Source organism: Apteryx rowi, unplaced genomic scaffold (genome assembly GCF_003343035.1).
Source record: "Apteryx rowi isolate R43461 unplaced genomic scaffold, aptRow1 scaffold_282, whole genome shotgun sequence".
NCBI classification, from domain to species: domain Eukaryota; kingdom Metazoa; phylum Chordata; class Aves; order Apterygiformes; family Apterygidae; genus Apteryx; species Apteryx rowi.
In genome coordinates this window covers 391,247-410,714 of record NW_020449219.1, presented here as the reverse complement: position 1 = coordinate 410,714, position 19,468 = coordinate 391,247, and the positions used below count along the sequence as shown (strand labels likewise).

The 19,468-nt window shown below is 37.3% G+C and overlaps 1 protein-coding gene across 1 annotated transcript in view; it reads left to right on the top strand.

Annotated features, from left to right (window-relative positions):
- The window catches only part of SEMA3C (semaphorin 3C), a 125,957-nt gene that overhangs the window by 74,681 nt on the left and 31,808 nt on the right, over positions 1-19,468 (top strand). Inside the window, exons 5-10 of the mRNA XM_026068896.1 lie at positions 2,203-2,322; positions 6,188-6,278; positions 10,630-10,749; positions 12,909-13,051; positions 15,226-15,340; positions 17,452-17,521. Coding sequence (XP_025924681.1) covers positions 2,203-2,322; positions 6,188-6,278; positions 10,630-10,749; positions 12,909-13,051; positions 15,226-15,340; positions 17,452-17,521 — 659 coding nt within the window. The remainder of the gene's footprint in view (positions 1-2,202; positions 2,323-6,187; positions 6,279-10,629; positions 10,750-12,908; positions 13,052-15,225; positions 15,341-17,451; positions 17,522-19,468) is intronic.

Sequence of the window (19,468 nt, the reverse complement as noted above, 5' to 3'; positions counted from 1 at the left end):
GTGTGGGCTTTGGTATCAACTGCAAGTAATACATGAATAGCTGGGACATAGCCACCAACTTTGACAAATAAAAGCCGTACTAAAGATAACCACTTAATGTCACCTCAAACCGGTCTGATTTGGAAGCATGGATACAATAACAAGTAAAGGGAAATAGTAAACTGAGGTATGTGTGCTCTTGAAGGGCAGACCTACAGAACATTTTTTAAAGTAAAAATGTCTTGCTTTAATGGGTCGTGGATTGAAAGTGCAATACCCAGATTATCAGGTAGTAAACCGTAAAGGGAATTCAGTGGCTCATTGAATTCAGGGGGAGATGGGCAATGGATGAAAGAATATCATCAAATGGTCTTCCAGCCTTAGGAGAACATTGATATTGAGCCAAATTGTATTACGTGTCTGAAAATCATCAGTGAAGAGACACAATACATGTCAGATGATTACCTCAGAAGGCTGCCCTTAAAGAAAAGAGACCTTCGTCTAACCATCGCTGTACTCTTGCTGCAGAAGCTTTGGAACGTACAGGTCACGTCATTGAAGCAGAATACCATGTGCCACAAACCAGTACTGTTCTTCTTGCCATTGTTATCTTGTCCTGCTCCCTGAAGACTTTCATTTTGAGATTTCCATCATGTAATCCTTTATCTAAGACAGTTCCAGAAAAGCTTTCTGTGAACAGCAAGAAAAGAAAGCACTCTGGCATATATAAGCTAGTTATACACCTTCAGCTGTCCTTTTTCCCTTTCCACAGCCATAATGTGGATTGGTAGTACTGCTGACAAAAGCCTGATTTCAATAGCAAGTTATTGCTAAAGCCATTTCTGAGCCAAACTAAGACCACTGTGTATGAGAAAATGGAAACGGTTAGGAACAACCCTCAGCTTTAGAGAAGCAATATATTTTGACTGGGTTAAAGGATTTTGCTGATATAGCAAGAGCTAGCACTTTACTGATGATGTGCAGTGTTCGCTGTAGAGAGACTCTTTCTATGAACACTGAATAGCTTACAATCATACACCAGTTTTCAGGTGTCATAGTAGAGTACCAGCTCTTGCTGAACTGAAAATGTGAATGCCTTTAAATGTAAATAAACTGCTGTTTGGTCAACATGGATTAACTCCACTGATTTTCCTGAAAATGACTGATGACACAGTTTCCAATCCTGTGTTCACAAAAAACATGCAACTCTTACTGACTTTGGTGGAGGTTTGGATAGTTGAATATGAAGGCAGATCTGGGATCTCAGTAAGAAAAATATTCAGAGAAGACATCTGTATTTTTAACCTAAAGTGTATTAACAGCTGATCATGGTCAAAAAGGCATGAACAAGAGAAGAAAGGGGTATATTGGACACAGAAAACTCAGTAAACTGTTGGTGCATTATTAATGTTTTGATTTTCATGACTATTTGAAGATGTTACCATTGATCTTCAAGATGAGGCAACAATTAATTGCAAATTTGCTCATGTAACATGCTGTTCAGAGTTTCATGTTTCGTGTTTTAGAAAGAAACTGCACAAATATGGGATCTGAGATTTGGGTTTACTTTGGTTTTTAATTATCTCCAGCTATGTTGAAATAAAACAGGGAGAAAAGAGATTGTCTTAAAAAAACTTCATTAGGCAGCTTCTTACTTTCCTGAAGAGGTCCTGTTTCTTCCCATGCAAGGTCTGTGGATGAAAATCAGATTGCTGTGTGTTTATAGGAAGTTACATTCACCCCTCTGTAATTCCTCTATAGTGCCCTATCCATGCCCGATTCCCAGACTGGAGAAAATGGCAAGGAAAGAAAACAGAAGTCTGCAGCTGTTGAAATTCGGTGACTGCCAAACCCACTAGCTGTTTTCCTACTTCATCTTTCTTTGTTACACAGACGGCAAAGGGATAACCCTTCACTGTGGCTCCCCAGTCCTCTGCCCCTCCTCCAGATCCTTCAAAAGACCGTGCCGTAAAGCAAGTAGGCTGGAGGCTTTGAACGGAGGTCAAACGTTTAGCTTTATAAAGGCAATGGAAAAGACAGAGGAAGTGAATTCATCTTAATGTGACTAGTTACAAGAAGTTGTATTGTAAAATGCATGTTTACAGGGAAACTATTAAAATTATTAGGACACTGTTAAAATTATCAACTGTTTTGATGCCCTAGAGTTCCCAATATCTAATAACCTTTGCCAGAGTGAAATTGTATTGTCTGTATTCCCTGCAGCATGGCTGTGGAAATTTTGTGCGTGTGATACAGTCCTACAATCGCACACACCTGTACGTTTGCGGCAGTGGAGCCTTCAGTCCAGTGTGTGTATACGTCAACAGAGGGCGCAGGTCTGAGGTGGGTCCCTTCTCACTTCATCCACTCGTCGTGTTGTGAGTCTTTCTGGTGTTATACGAAACTCAAAATTTTGATACTGCACAAATCTATGATCCAAGTAGTTTCCTTCATCCATGTAAAACAGAAAAAGAACAGAGATCCACGTTCTTCTGACAGTCCTGTTACCAGCAAGAAATAAAGCCATGCTCAAAAACTATGCTCAGATATGATGTTCATCCAAAAATTCAATAGTCACTTAAAATGTTGGGATATTTTTGATAAGAACGTCTTATTTTATCTGATGAATTCTTTCTGAATTCTGAAAATTGTCAAGAAATACTTGCAAAGAAAGAGCCAGATACATAAAAAGTAAATTAGGCAGTTCGCCAGCTTTTTATACTACCGTGTGTTACTTACTGATTCCTGGAATAAACACTTAAGTGGGTTAAATATTCAGCTATGTGACTGTTTGCTGGACTTCACCTTAATATCAGTTAGGTGCAACCCCACTATAGGTAATATTCCCAGTGAATTTGCATCTACAGCAGTTCTGCCCCAGTAGACTCTGCCAGGATGAAGTCAGTAAGTTTTCTCCTCAGTGTGAGATCCTCAAGGGTGTAAATCTCATTTTCTCTTCAATTTTCTCTTTAATTTTCTCTTCAATAGGTCTTCAATTTTTCTGTATTCATTTTCACTGTGTATTTTAAATATACAAAGTACCAGATGTTTCATAAATACATTATCCAGATTTCATGCTTTGAAAGTGAAATGTTTGTTTATGTGCAAATGTAATAGGCAATAAATTAAGCAAGCAGAAGGAGAAAGAAAAGCATTTATCTGAGACCCAGCTCCTCAGCAGCTTTTGGGTCAGATTCATATCCGCAGGCACAGGGGTGTGCTGTATATTTTCCTGTGCAATGTGGAAGCAGATGTGTTAGAAAGCAAGATCAGAGAGTGCTACCTGGACTTTTGCCATGAGAGGGCAACTTTAAAAGCTGGGCTTGCTCCTAGGCAAGACAGTGGGAAATTCATCACTGGTTTCATTGGGAGTATGATGGGAACTCTGGCCAAGACCCAGGCCTACTGCAGAGGCTGCCAGGGAGGCGATAAATCACTGTTTCTCCAGGTAGGTTTGAACAGGATGATCTCAGCTGCTTTTGGTAGATCGCTCTCTGGCTCCAGCCTCCTTGACAGAGGATGTAGTCTGAATCACTGCACCTTCACTCCTAATTGTCCAGAAGTGGAGGTTCATAGGCCTGGATTTAAAAACACGAGCAAGCAGAACTGATGGAGTAAATCCATCCCTCTAGCTTGCATAGTCTGTATTAGCTTATTTTGCTTATATTCTGAAACTGAGGTCTGTTTTCCTCAGTTAACAACTCATTATCCTAATTTATTTATTGAAAAATATTTAAAACATATGAAGTGATCTCATTTGTCTCTAATACATGCAATATCCTTTAATAAGTTTAAGCAGTAGTATCGTAGTCCAGAAAACTTTTGACTCTCTTAGTGTTTGGCTTGTTGCGCATGAGATTTCTATTGGAGGAAAAAAGAAAAAAAAGACATTAGACCTCCAGATGATGCAAGATGTTAAATTTCTTAAGTTAAAAATAAAGATACACATCTTGGAAGAGCAGAATTGGCTTCCTTTAGCCTGTCTGTATAGCTACATGCCTATGATCAATTGATTAAATAAACTGCTGTTTCAGACGTCTGGAGTCTGTCAGACATTTGACTGTAGGCATTGCATTCTCAAAGCCATTACTGTACAGGCCAACAATAGCACAACTGTTTAAAATCAAGTATTTCCTTCTGAACCTGTTGCATATATAAATGCATGCCTAATTAATAGAACAGAGTGAAGAACTATGTAGTGCTGATGGGAATAGTGAGAACTCTTTTCTTTTTCTCTGCTTTTTTCATTTCACCTTGAATTTTTCACAGTTTTCCATGCACAGAAGTCTGTTTTTGCAGGTGCAAAATTGCTATTTTAAAAAAGAACATCTGTTTTTCTCTAGAAACTACAAAGCCTGACAGTAAGAGTCATATCCAACAATCATAAGAACTAGCCCTGTTTTGTTCTTTTGTCTCCAAGGTTTCACATAATCTCCGGGAGGTGACTTCATTGATGACACAGAATGTTGCCCTATTTATTAAATCATGTTTCCCTGATGCAAAGCTTAAAAAATAATTCTTGCTCTGCATACTTGATATTTTGGTGTTTGTTAATGACTCTTTTAGTCACACAAACATATTCTAAGGGCAGAGCAGATGCAAACAGAAGCAAATATAATCACTGTGTGAATTAATTACAGAGTAAATAAGTAGTTTAATATATATTAAAATTAAATGTTGTCCTGGGGCCAGTTTAATAGTGCAGCATTGCACATTTTGATTTGGTAAATAGTGGTAGAATGTAGCAAATATAGATTAATATCAAACTACATATTAATCTAGAAGTAAAACAAAAAAACAAGATCATAGTAGAAACTTCATATTTATGTTTTATCATTGTTTAGAGGGCTTATTACTAAAGTGGCAGATAAGATCTCTGTGATTAAATCAGGCAAAACAGAAGAGAGGGAAAAGAGATAAGAGATAATAGAATATGAAAACTTCCTGTTGTAGCTGAGTATTTCAGATCAGTAGAGTCTACAATTTATTATCACCAGATGGCTGCTCAGTGATCTGTGTGGCATCCCGTTTCCATTGTGATTTGCATTAATAGTGAAAGAGGGTATAAGGAGTTGCTGGCGTTAGTTTAATACCTACAACATTGATATGTATATCACAAAAGCCTTTCTTTGGAGTTTTGGTTAACTACCTTTTTCAGTTGAAACAGAGATACTTTAAGGGTTTGTTTGTTTGTTTGTTTGTTTTTTCACTCCCTTGCAGTTGTGTCCTTTGGCCTTTTATTAAATAGTCTAAGTTTGTAATAGGATGCTAGGAACAAGTTTTTCATGTGGTGTGCAATGGTATGTGAGTAGATGTGCTCTAGATCTATATCTATTCCATTATTGCCTGCAATTTTTAAGAACTTGACTTGGACCCAATAGTTCCTTTTTGTTCAGCATACCTGCACTCTTTAGTATTATTGGGAACTAGGAAATGAAGAAGTGCGCCAAGATGGGGGAATAGTATAAAGATGTTCGGACTGTCTGTATTTCAAGCTGTAGTCCAGGTTGCTTCTACTTTGCCAAATATATTTCCTATTTATAAATCCCATAAAATATAAACAAGGCCCCATACCAAGTTTCCTAAACAGCAAAAAATTTCCAAGAGATTTCTGGCTTCAACAAGAGATACTAGTGAATCATCAGTCACCACAGAACTGGAGCGCTGAGCTTAATACAAGAGATGGCACTGAATAAAAGAAGTGTGATTTAGGGGGTTTTTTGGAGGTCTGATACCCCAATAAAAAGCAAAATATTTGTACTATGACAAAATGGTTGCCGTATGAGATTTATATTTAACATTTATTATTGTTCTAATAGCTTTATTATAAATGTTTTAGACTAATATAAGTATCACCATGTACTCAGCAAATAAACGATAGGTAACTTCAAAAACACAGAATATCTCCACAGATGTTATTGTGGTATTATCAGGACAATCAAAGACTCTAAAGCATAACTGAGCTGAAAGAAAAAAAAATCTCTATTTCAATATCTTCAATTATAACAAGAATCATGAAAATAACTGGGTAGCAGTGAGAAAGTTGTCTAAAAAGGCGATGCAAATCTGCATAGGAAAGCTAAATTGTAGATAGTACAGCAACAGTCCTGAGCTGAGCACTGTTAATGCTGGAAACAACAAAGCAGAAAAAGTGCTTTATCTCTGAAGGTTTCTAAAATGAGAAATGACGTGAACATCTACATTGCAGGAACAAATCTTCAAGATCGACTCCAAGTGTGAATCAGGGAAAGGACGCTGCTCTTTCAATCCTAATGTGAACACGGTGTCTGTTATGATCAGTAAGTAAAAATACTCTGAGATGTTGAGGTCTAACGCCTTATTATCATGCATGGTGTGGAATAATGAGATGTCATAAATGAGCTGGGCACAGGTGTCAGCCTGTGAAAAGGAGGCCATTGCATTAGTGCTGATGGGCAGAAGTTGTTACAAGGTTTACAAGAAGCTAAGGATGGAGACATGAACAAAATGCAGAAATTAGCTGTTGTGAGAAAGAGGGAGAGAAACAGAAAACAAAAGATTGTCGCTTTTCCAGCATATACATTTTTTCCCAGGGTTAGTTTCAACTTTCTATTACCCTGTCTAACATTTCTGTTTGAACAGTTTCTGACCTTGTTCATCCTGGGCAGTACTCGTGTCTCATTTAATCATTTGTAACATCTCGGTGTAGCCAGGGAAAGAAAGCCTGAAGACTTTAGTTAGTTTGAATTTCATTTTTCTTGTCATGTCTGCTGTAGAGCCCACCAGCTATTACATGGCTCTTCATTCCTCAGTTGGCTTTATACCCAACCAATTTAGCAATTTTCTTCCATATGAAAGGCCAGAGAGTGATACAACTAGCACACCTAAAATATCCTTGTGGATTGGTGGGACTGTTCTCAGTGACAGTGAGATACACCCCTTACAAATAGTTACTGCAGGGCCTATCACACACCTAAGTGCAGATTCAGTGGGGGCATAGGCTTTGTGTAACCCAAGTCATTAGTAAAAGAAACTCCTCTTTTCTTTTTCTCTTTTCTCTTCTCTTCTCTTTTCTTTTCTTTTCTTTTCTTTTCTTTTCTTTTCTTTTCTTTTCTTTTCTTTTCTTTTCTACCAGAAGATTAGGCTGTGGGCTTTCTTGAGGAGCAGCCCAGTGCTCCTCAGCAGGCATACTGAGTCAGTGGCTCCCCGAGAAACTCTCTTCTGTGAAATGACTGGGCTAAATCACGGCACTTAGATGACTAAACATTGCCTTAATTCATTAGGCTTGCTCAATCAACTCTTTTGTTTTCCCTGTGCCTGCTGCCAGCTGGCAGGAGGTTGCCAGCAGCGTGCTGCCGGCCAGGCAGAAACAGGGGCCTGCCCGGACGGCAGGGCTGCCGCTGAGCTGGGGCAAGCCCTTGGCCGTGCTGCTGGTCCTCCTCGCTGCCGGACACGGCACCTTTCACATTTCGAACACGCTCACAGGGCTCTGCATCCAAAGCCTCGAGTTTTGAATGTGTACCTAATCCTTGCAAGAGTTGTGGCTGCAAAGAGGACAGCAGTTGCACAGATTTTTCAGACTTCCTTTAGCAAAGAGGATTTAGTGCACACAGAATGCTAGGCGTTTGACCTGGGGTTTACAAAGAAACAATGTGTGGTGTGTCCGCCATTAGACTTCCACTGAAATCAATGAGAATTACGTACGTATTGTGCTAGATATTTCCTTAAAAGTCTGGGTCTCATGGAGCATGAGGAAAGTATCATATATTCTATCATAAATAGTCTTCAAACTATAAATTAAAATATTTTTTCATTCCTCATTGCTAATACATATAGTACAAAGGACAAATAATTTCCTTCACAAAGGTATGAACTGAAGGGGAATTCTAATGCTAAGAAGACAGGAAAATGCTACCAAGATACCTCTGAAAATTTGTTCCCTTTATATTTTTATCTCACCAGTGATCTATGTTCAGTGTTTACACATACTCACTGAGTAAGAAAACATTTGTTTAAATCCAGTAATGGATTAATCCACTGCTCCACATTGCTGCTCTGGTCTTGTTAAGTGAATCACTATCATTAAAGGATAAAGTTTCCTCATTCCTTCTAGATTTTATGAAATCCTAGTACAAAGTACACTGTTTCTGAACAGTAAGACTTTTTTTTTCCTGTAATAGATATATGGCAGCTCTGTTCATCTTAGTGGACTTTACATTATCTTCCTTGATCTCTCAGTTATGTGACTGAAGAGACCTCCCTCCATGTTGGACCCATCTTTCATGACATAATTCATCTGCAAGGTTCAAATTATTCAACAGAGGTCAAATTCTTTTTCAAGACTTTCCTACAGATTTAGTTACATATTTTCTCTCTGAATTCCCTGTAACTACAAGATTCAGTCACTTCAAAAACATTAAGCTTGAATGAAGTTAGCCTCGATATCCATGCTGGAAAAGGGAAGATTTTATAATTCACAGCATGACCTAAGAATGATGGGGACGGAAGCCATGGTAGTGAACTCTCATGTGAGTGTTCTTCTGCAAAAGAAATTCCTTTCTCTGTCTTCAGAAGCTGGGAAATACTACTAGACTGGGTAACTCTTCCACAATAAAAGAACCATTTTTAAATATAGCTGCAATTTCTCATCAATTTTGGGCACTGCTAGCATCCTGCATAACACACAATATGACCTTAGAATGAAACAGGAAAGGTGATTCACTTTTCAGAGGAAAGTGATATTATAAAAACAAATTAGAACTCGGTACAATTTACCATTGTACAAAGACACTTTTGCATCAAAGCAATAAAAAATGTGCTTTGATCAAGCTTGGCATAACTAATGTGCAGGATGTATGTCTTTTTTTCCCGCCAAGGCTCTGAAGTATTTACAAAAGCAGACATACCTCATCAATTCAGTAATTCCCGTAATAACAAAGAGAAGTAGTGAAAATTAGTTGTTTGTGCAAATAAACTGTGTGGAATTTAAGAATTTAGCTGAAAGGAAGAAGAGCTGACAGATGTCATCTGGTACCTGATTAGCAAGCAGACTCCAGGAATGCTAAAGACATATCTGATAGAGTTGATATGTAATAGGATTTAGAATTACATGTTATTATTATTATCATCATCATTATTATTATCATCACTTTTGTGTGTGTGTGTGTGTATACAAAGCACTGAGAATTAGTGAGAACCATAAGCCTGATCTCTTTCAACCAACTTATTTCATCAGAATAAAGCTTTGATGGTTTGAGGCAATGAGGCTGATATACAAACATTGATTATAAGTAAGTATTGAACTAACATCATTCTGTCAATATATATTTAGGAAGTAAATTTTTCACAGACATGCAGCAAATGCATTGTTTAAATCTTTATACTTTTTATCCCAAGGGAACGGGTTACCCTGTGTATGATTCCTCTCTTCCCTGAGAGAGACAAAAGCAGAATGCCTGCGATATACACTAGCTAATCTGTAGGGGTTCAGTGTTGGCTGTAACCAGTAGTAGAAAAATACAGTCTCTAGGGTTTAATTCTCTCATGAGCCGATAGTCTTCCATATTGATGTGTGCGCACGCACACACACACACACACACACACACATCAAAGCATAAAAATAGCCTCAAGCGCTTCAGAACCTGTGACTCTTGCCAGATTGACCACACTCTCTGGGTAGTCCAGGAATTCAGACAAAAACATCAATCAAAGGACCCAGCTGTACTGGAATGTGTTCAGCCACCACTCCCACTCTGAAAGTTTAAGTTTATTTTAGCTACTGTTTTCTACTCTGGGTTTTCATTGCCATTAGTCAGTGGAAATTGCTTGGTTATTCATGGAGCGGAAAATGACAGTATATATAATTATAATTATATATATATATGTGTGTGTGTATTTATGCACACACACACACAAACACAGATATACCGTCTGACAGATGAACTGAATTTTCAGTCCTGCACGGGGAGCAAAAGTTCGTAATTCTGTTAATGTAAGAGTTGCATATCTAATTCCGTTCATACAAAATAGACCTATACTTAGAATCAAGTGTATAAAAGGGGGCAATTGTTGCTCCATATTACTCTGAGTAAAGTTCAATAATATGATTGTCTGGCCTCTGCAATACTGAAATCAGCTTGAGGCTGCCTGGGGCAGCCTTGAGAATACTCTTGGAAGAAATTGGCACAGATCCATTCACTGCAATAGATGTTGTGCCAGTTACACCAGCAATAAATTCAGCCCAGTCATTTTGTCTACTCCCATAACAAAAAAGCTTTTTTAAGTACTTACTTAAAAAATTGAATATGATGCTTTTCGATAACACTAGCCTGATTTTCCAATGATACTTAGTAATGAAAGTTCAGTCACTAAAACTTCATATCAAAGAAAGGTTCACCACTTATGTGGTTTTGCTGCTGCATTTAATTATGCAGTTCCCCAAAAGTCCTTGAGCAAAATTCAAAGATTCTCTCTCAGTCTTAGTTGTGTCTTTGTAAATCAGAGGAGACACCATTCCCACCACCCAAGATTTAAGTGTATAGACTACTATGCAAATGAAGAGCTGGCAAGAGTTCAACATAAGTATAGATCACTAAATATGGATTTCCCAAAAGCCATAACGTTGCATTTATTTTCTCTTCTCCTTCCCTCCCCCATTTCAATTCTCTGTAGATGAAGAGCTTTTTTCAGGAATGTATATTGATTTCATGGGGACGGATGCTGCCATTTTCCGCAGCTTAACCAAACGCAATGCCGTGAGAACCGATCAACACAACTCAAAGTGGCTAAGTGGTAAGATGGATTTATTTTACCAAAGCTTTTAATGTGTTTCATAGAATCTCTGCTTTGCTTCATTTAAAATAAAGAGTTTTTATTTCCCTTTCTGAATTTAATTTGTAAAGTGAATCCACGAAGAAGAAATGTGTGCAAATACATGTTCTAGACAGTGCACTTCAAGTGGTGTGAAGGAACAGAGGACTCACTGCCTGGGCCAGCATCATGGGCCACCCCACCTGGTGGAAAGTGTAGGAAAACCTTTCCAAAGACAAGTTGTCAGGCAGCCTGACTTCTAGGGGAGTACTTTCTTCACCTCTAATGCATAAGATATTGCCTTAAATTAGAACGTATGACTCTACGTTTTTTACAATGAATTACAAATTTAGTCAATTCGGGTTAATCTGCCTCTTGTGGAGGGCTCACTACCACTTGTATTCAAAATGTATTTAGGAGAGAGTCCTATTATTAGTTAAGTCTGACAATTTTTGCCATTTATTTCTATGGTAAGAGACTGATTATCAAGACACAGTAGGAAAGCTAACTTCTGGGTACAAAAACTTAACACTTGGCTTCACTGAAATCAATGTGGAAATTCTCCCTGACTTCACTGGTAAGAAGACTCCTTCCAGTTAAACAGCATTGAATGAAAATGGTGGTGGACCCTCTGAGCAAAGGTAAATGTCAAAGGTTAGGAGCAACTAACATAATAGTTCAGTTTTAAAACACCCTCAAAGTATGTTGAAATAAACATACTTTCTTAAAGTATGTTTAAGCATACTTTAACTTCTTAAACATGAATTACTTTTTTTGACTGATTTTTTTAGGGTGATTCCTGTAATTTCTGTATACGACTCCTGCAGTACCTGCCTATACCTGTGACTGCTGTCACAGGATTACAACTTATTTTATCAGAATAAATTAGATTTGCTATAAAGAGGAAACTATTTTCTAATTTGTTCTTCTATTTTTCTACTCTCTTACACACCCCTACATATCCCAAAGTGAATTGGGAAAGAATGCCATTAAAAATATCTAATTACTGGATAATATACCTGATAAACACACTCAGAAGAGGTACTTGACAAGCACAATTTATTTCCATGTTCTTTTAGAGACAGAATCATGATACTTGATATTGTAATTGAGAATAGCCTCATGAGAACACGAAAATGCCACAGTCGCAGGAATGAATTTTCTGTCAGAGATCAAAGCTTTGTATTGGATTGTTTCAAGATTTGTACTCAATTTAAACCAATCAAGCAACCTTGCATAACCATTAAAAAGATCCTTCAGAGAGGAAGAGGGCCCACTTCTTCCTTCAGACAAAGGAGGTCTTCTGAGGTCTCCCCCCACTTTTCATTAGATTTTAGCATAGGAAATTGCCAAAAGCAAAGGCAGGTAGCAGCACCAATAGTGTTTGCCTAATAAAAGATTGCCTTAAAGTAGTACACAGTCACTTGCATATCATAATGTACTGTTTAAAGGAGAATACTAGTAATAGCACTACTGTGTTTTGTAATCTTAGGTGTATATATGTCCTTCAAAAATTACATGCCTGCTATTCCAGATTTTTATTGTTTTGCTCTCTTAGTGCTCCCTTGCAGTGTTTGGCATATATGCTTCGCTGTTTATCATCCTCTGATATGAACTCACTGTTCACTGTTCCCACTGTTTGGGAAACTTCACTGTTCATGCATTTGCAAATCCTGCTTTCCTTTCAGTGTTCCAAGAGCTATTTTCCTCTCTTATTTATGTATTTTTAAAGTACCTTGTTTATTTTTTTCCTAATGAGTCTTTCAGCTACTTACTTTTCCTCTTATATTTTCCCTCAATGAATCTTTCCTAAAGTGCCCCGATAACTCACTGATTCTTCCCCCTTCTTCCTCAAAGTCTTTTAATCCCTCTAATAAACTAACACTCCTGCTTCTGAATTTGAATCACTTTTCTAAAAATCTGCTGCAGGATAAAATGAGATGCAGCAGAAACGTAAGGCTGCTGGCTTGAAACCATGTACCTAGTGATATATGTTATATACAGACGCGAGGCTAGAGCTAAGCTCAACCTGCCACAGCAATACATCTATATGCATTATATAGCAGTTCCTTAAAGGGGTCAGTAACTGTCAAAACATTAACTGCTTATACTGATACATCTTTTGGCCTGTTTCATTTCAGAGCCTATTTTTGTGGATGCTCACGTTATCCCAGATGGCACTGACCCCAATGATGCCAAAGTCTACTTCTTCTTCAAAGAGAGACTCACAGACAACAGCGGCAGCACAAAGCAAATTCATTCAATGATTGCAAGAATATGCCCAGTAAGAATTGTGTGCCAGGTTGCTGGGACAAACGGCTACTACAATTTGATAAGCTAAATGACAGTTTCATTAAAATGATTGAAAAGCCTCTAATTTATATTAGAAACAAATTTCCGGTTTCAGCTTCCACATTCGTAATTAAGAAGAGATGTTATTGAACACACAGCTAGAGCCTCAGCTTGTTATTCATATCTGCTATATCTACACTGATATGAAAATGTAGAGATTCAGGAAATTGTATATTTCTCTCCCTGTCTCAGAATAGGTATAGCAATGTTGAATTTCCAAACTTGCTTTACTTCGCATGAATCAGATACCTTTTTTTGCGTAGAAAAACTGAACTATAAAACAGCTAAAGTTTTCACCCCTACACACATAAAATCTTTCAAAAATTTGGAAATATCAGAATTCAGCTTTTAAATAGGTTGATTTACCTTTCAAATATTGTTTTAATTTTTATAATATTTGTCCCTTCAGAGGTCTTGCATTGATGTATGTATGAGCCTAACTTTAAGAACATGCATACAGACATTAAACTCAGGAGTTATGGCTACTCATGTACGGGTAATGAATGTACAACCACCACACTCCTCATTGTCTCTTTCCTTTTTGTATCTATAATCAACTATACATGAAAAATGATTGAAGCAGCTATTAATATATCTTGTGAAATGGAGTTTTTTTGTTTTTTTTTTAACAAGAGCAAAATTATAAAATGCACAATTACTGCTAGTCTTTTCAGGCTTTCTTTTGGAAAGAGCAGGAAGATAATTGTTAGAGTTTGTGTGTTCCCGCTCTTTAATCTGGATCTTCCTTAGAATTTGATGTTTTGCGATGTTGTTGTGCAGGGTGTAAGGGCACGTCTGGGATTGTATTAAGCTCCTTCTCTGGCAATTTGATGAGGCATGTGATCTGTCTTATAATCTCCCTGGTTTTTTTATGTTTTTGTGAAGGTGCCCAAAGGCCCTATTGGGTATTTTGCAAGAAGACATTTCACAGTATTATAGCTGTATTATTACTGTTACTGTTATAATGAAGCCCAGATGATTTTTGAAAGGCCTCAAACTGTTTAGACTTACATTGAAGTCAATGGCAAAATCCCAAGGACATGAATACAATTCTGAGCTAGCCATATTTGTATACCATCCTATTCATATATCAACACCTTTGAGACAGTCCAAATAGATTAGTACAATGGTGCCAAAAGAGACCCCCAAAAATGCCCCTTATGGGTGCCCCCAAAAGCCTGATTACCAGTTCCAGGAGCATCAGTGGAACATGCACAGCATTTTGTATAAAGCACATTTGTATAGGTTCCTCATTTTCCCTTTTCCCTTCATTTGGGTGACATTGTGATATACAGTTTCCAAGATGCTGCTCTTAGATCTAAGTCCTTCACCAGCCTAACGAGCCAGGAGCTATCATCTCTGTGGTGCACTGTCTGGTTTAACAATCATTCTTTCTCTTTTGCACTGGAGTCAGACAGAGAGCTCCTTGAGCTAGCTGTGACTAAGCTAGCTCTGGACCAAGCCAGCTAGAAAGACTTGCAGCAGCACAGAATGAGCTTAGTGATCCATAGTAGCTGTCATTTCAGAATTTAGTTCAGAGCTACACAGCTTAAAATAGCAGGTAGCTTCTGGTCTCTTCGTTCTGGGAAAGTGACATGCACAGGACAATTCTCAAACCGCCCTCAACTGCTGGGCACCCACTGGGAGCTGTAGTACCCTCCTGCGTGAGCTGGCAGTGTGCTCACAGCAGGGCTGGCACTAGGAGACAAGTCACATTGGGCATGTCTTCTTTGAAGATGTGAACAAAGAAACAAGGGTTTCATGGGGAGAACTGTAAGGCAGTGACTGATCTCAACTTGCTGCTGACTCTCATAACTCTCCATCCATAAGGTAAACTTATTCTGATAGCCTTTTACTGGCTGCACAAAATCAAGTGCCCTCGCAAGCCTGTTAGCCCAGCTCAGCAAGTCCCCTCAGAAAACTAGTTTTTGTTCTCCCCAGATCTGGAGTGTTTAGATGAGGGGGGCTGGTTTAGGCTTATCTATTTTTTTGTATTAGATATTTTGTAGATGATGGATAGCATTAACCTGAGAAAACTGTGGGAAGATCCAATAAATTATTAGCTGTGTTGTATTTCATTTTTATGAAAATAATATTCTTTTCCAGAATGACACAGGTGGTCAGCGTAGTCTTGTAAACAAGTGGACAACATTCTTGAAAGCGAGACTTGTGTGCTCAGTAATGGATGAAGATGGAACAGAAACATACTTTGACGAATTAGGTATGGCAAGAAAGTCTCTACAAAGTTTTACCTAAATCCTGCACCCTGAACATATTTAAACATTAAAGTTCCCACAGTGATATTTGGCCCTGCAGAGGTCCATGACAAATCCACCTTGAAGTTTTGTGACAGGAAACAAAAGATTTCTTCCTACATCTCTCTGAGTCACTAGCATTATATCTTTGAAATAAAGATAATTAATCTTCACTTTGTAAAGAATATATATGTAGGGAATTAATATTTGGAAGGGAACATGTAAGTGCAGTCTATTGTTATTTTTCTACTATCTAGGATTATGATAGAGGCTTTTTAATGTATATCTCTTTGAAACTGTTATATCACTGTTTAACATACAGCCTTTTTGCAATACAGTTTTTCTTTTTTGGAGGCCTCTATCTGATGACTCAAGCTAATACTACTAAATGTCATTACTGGCACTAGCAATAATACAATGAGTAAATATAATTTCTTGGGATTTATTCAAATATTTACATCTTCAGTTCCATATGTGAAACACTGCAGACATTCAATGACTAGTCTATACAGCAATCATATAAGGTTTCCTCTCAGTAAGGAATTAATTAAATGCAGATCTTGATCCTTAAGTGCCAAAAACCATTATCAAAAAGTTTCAAATTCTGTATTGCCCATAGCTGAGATATACAAAGTCATAGTTCTAAATTTAGGTATTGAAAGATTTGGTATGTGTATTGGTATATATAAATATAAGTATAAATATACACATACATATAAATAGCTAATGAACCCCACACTGGGGCTGCATCTGATTCTGACCTCTCCATTGTAATTCACCTATCTCCTGTTGCATTATTCCTGATCTTCATTGAAACAAATGGTGTTCAGATTCTTTCTGACTTGGTATCATTACAAATATTTAGTGTACTTGTTTTGGTTCACAGATTTCTATGGAACATAATGGGCATAGAATCAAATCCTAATTTGATGTAATTCAGTACATATAAGGTACTTTGCTGACTAACTTTCAGAAATTCTTAGCATCCAATAGCTAATATTTCAGAGCTCCAATTTGCTGGTCTACTCCTATTCAACAAAGAACTAGAGCTGCTTAGTTTTTTGTATGACAAAATATAGGATAATATGTTCTCAGTATGAGCTCTTAGCACAGTCCATTGGCAAAGAAGAAGAATATAACCATAGTTATAAATGCAGAAAAATCTGAGAGAGATCAAGGGCATGATTCTGTTTTTACTTGCAATGCAGAAGGGCATAACTCTGCCAGTGTTGTACGATGAAGTCTTCTGGGTTTCACATGTTTAAAAGAATGCTTAAAAATTTCGGAAGGTTAATAAAAGACCCACATAAATTAATGGATGGCTTATCCTATGGTAGGAAGCTCAAACACTTCCGTCTTTTTGTCTGATTTAAAAGATGTTTAAGAGGTGACTTGATTATAGTTCATAAGTACCTTCATAAGGACAAAATATCAGAGACCAAAGTACTCTTTCACTTAAGTATAACAAAAATAAACAAATCAGAGGTAAAGCTGGATAAATTCAATGAGTAGGTACGGTTTTGCATAGTGAAGTTAATAAATCCACACAGAGCAGGAGCAGGGTTTTACATCTCTGTGTCTTTACTGTGAAACTACTTGTCATTCATATCGTGATGTGTTTCTTAGTCAAACATGAGCTAATGGAAGGGCATCTAGAGTGAGTACTAGAAGACAAAACACCTAATTCTCCTGGTTTGGATTATATCCATCTATGGGAACATTTTGTCTTTGACCTACTGCAACTTAAACATTTTCCTACTGTTAAACAACCTGCTGAAATAAGATCCCGCTGAGAGAAATGGGAGAAATGGATGCTGAACATATTTGAAAATCTTTGCCTTCTGTCTTCAGAAGGCTAGATAGTGTGCAGTTAATTTCAAAATCTGTTTCTGAATGTTCAAGTGCAAGATTTCTGCATATGGTCCATTCATATGATAAGTTTGCTTTTTCCCATTCAAGTCAGAGACAAAACTACCATTGACTTCAGCAGGCATAAAGTCTTTGTGTAGACTGGAAAATAAAATTAGTATAACTACTCAAAAAAAATTTTTTTCTTTTTTTTCTTTCTTTCCTACAGAGGATGTGTTTCTTTTAGAAACAGATAACCCCAGAACAACACTTGTGTATGGAATTTTTACAACATCAAGGTAATTGTGGAGATTTGAAAAAAATTACCTTTCAGACCTGCCCAATTTTCTATATTTATACAGAAAAAGAGGGTTTGTGGTCAAGACTGTTCTTCAAAATTCTGTATGTGTTCTGTGACCAGCCTTTGCATGCCAGAGTAACAGTTTCAATTCTGAACTTGCAATGAACTTCTGTGGCGTTGGAGAACACTTAACGCTGGATGAAGGAATCCAGCACCCTGAAAGACCAAACCTAAAATTCTTAAATGAATTCATACAAATCATTTCCACCCTCTCAGCTGGCAGATGATTGCACAGATGGCAGATAACCCCTGTCAGTTGCAGTTGGCTGCAAAAAGGCAATCTTCTGTTGCATTTGATCACCTCCTTCATCCGTCACAACTTGCAGCCTTACGCTTCTTGTCAGCAGTCAGCAGTATTAGCTTTATGTCCAGATTAAGAAACGCTCTTTGAGCTCTCAAGAGCAGTGGAAGTACTAGATATGGCTTACTATGCTGACCCCCCCCCCACACACACACAAAGATAGACCTGATGGACCTACAGATTCTACCATCTCTTTTCATTTTTTTCTTGTTCTCAGCAAATATTGGTATCATACAGAATGGAAATAAATACTTCCTATTGGATATACCACCCTGTATTATTTAGCTGTTATTCTTTACCTTCAAAGAGAGCTTTTTTATTGTTTTTTTTTTAGTTTCATGTCATTTATTTGATCAAATTTGCATATTTTTAAACTTATTACTATAAATTCATTTTATGGCATTTTCCATTTAAAAAAATCTTTGCATGAAAAAGATACTTTTTTCCTGACAGGCTTTTCTGTCCATGATAGTATACAGGGATCCACATTCTCAGATGTGTGAACTAGCCAGGAAAGTATGATTTTATAATATTTAGTTGGGAAAAAAAGAATCCCATAACTTGTAAACATCTGGTGCTGTCTATATTTTACGATTCCTATTGCACAAAAAGAGAAAATGCTGAGGCTATGTTTAGCAGTAAAACCACACTTATGATTAGGTTATGGATGCAACATGTCTCAGTTGGAAACACTTTTACCTAATTCTCCTGGTATTCTCCTGCAGTGGAAATAAGGTCTGAGTCAAAGGACCATATAAGGTGGCAACAAAGAGAAAACTTTGCATCTTCATGGCCCTCAAGCCAGTTTCTCTCTCTACTGAAGTTTTAACACTCGCATGCATTTCTGTTTTCAAACCACGTGGTTTGTGGTTTATGGTTTCTCTTTCTTTCTTTTTTCTTTCTGACTGTAGATTGAAAGTGTTACATAATTAAATACAGCAGTCATAATGAATTTACTCTCCAACAGTTCCTTTATCTTCACCTCTGTAGACCTCCAGCTAAGAAAAGTATCAAGAGAAACATCTTTCAAAATAATAATGATTATTAATTTTACCTAAACCATATTGAGGTAAACCGTGTAATATTGAGGCAAATTATTTTGGTGGCATGATCTGCTGTAAATCTAGCAAATAAAACATCCGAAATCATTAAATATATTTTTAAAACCTATTAAAATCTATTAAAATTTCCACAAATACCATAATCCATCTAAGAGTTTCCTCCTGCTAATACATACAGAACTAAGAGCAACGTTGATTGTTGCGTAATCACCAGTAGCACTTTCCTAATTTAGATGCTATATCTTATAACTGCAAATTTGAACATTTAATATTTTCAGTTTTCTTCTGTAGTGATTTTTTTCTTCTTCAATTGAAAACAAAGAGTTACTTGAACTGTCTTCATCCCACAGTTAATATTGGAGTTTCCATTTTGTTAAGATAAACTTCCCAAACCTCTTATACAGTGAAAGAAGAAAGGAAGATTTAATTCCACTGCAGGCAGTCTTAGCATCACACTGGGAGTTATTCCCTTAGTGCTCTTCATCACTGGATGATGGAGACCATTCAGGGCATGTGCTATCTG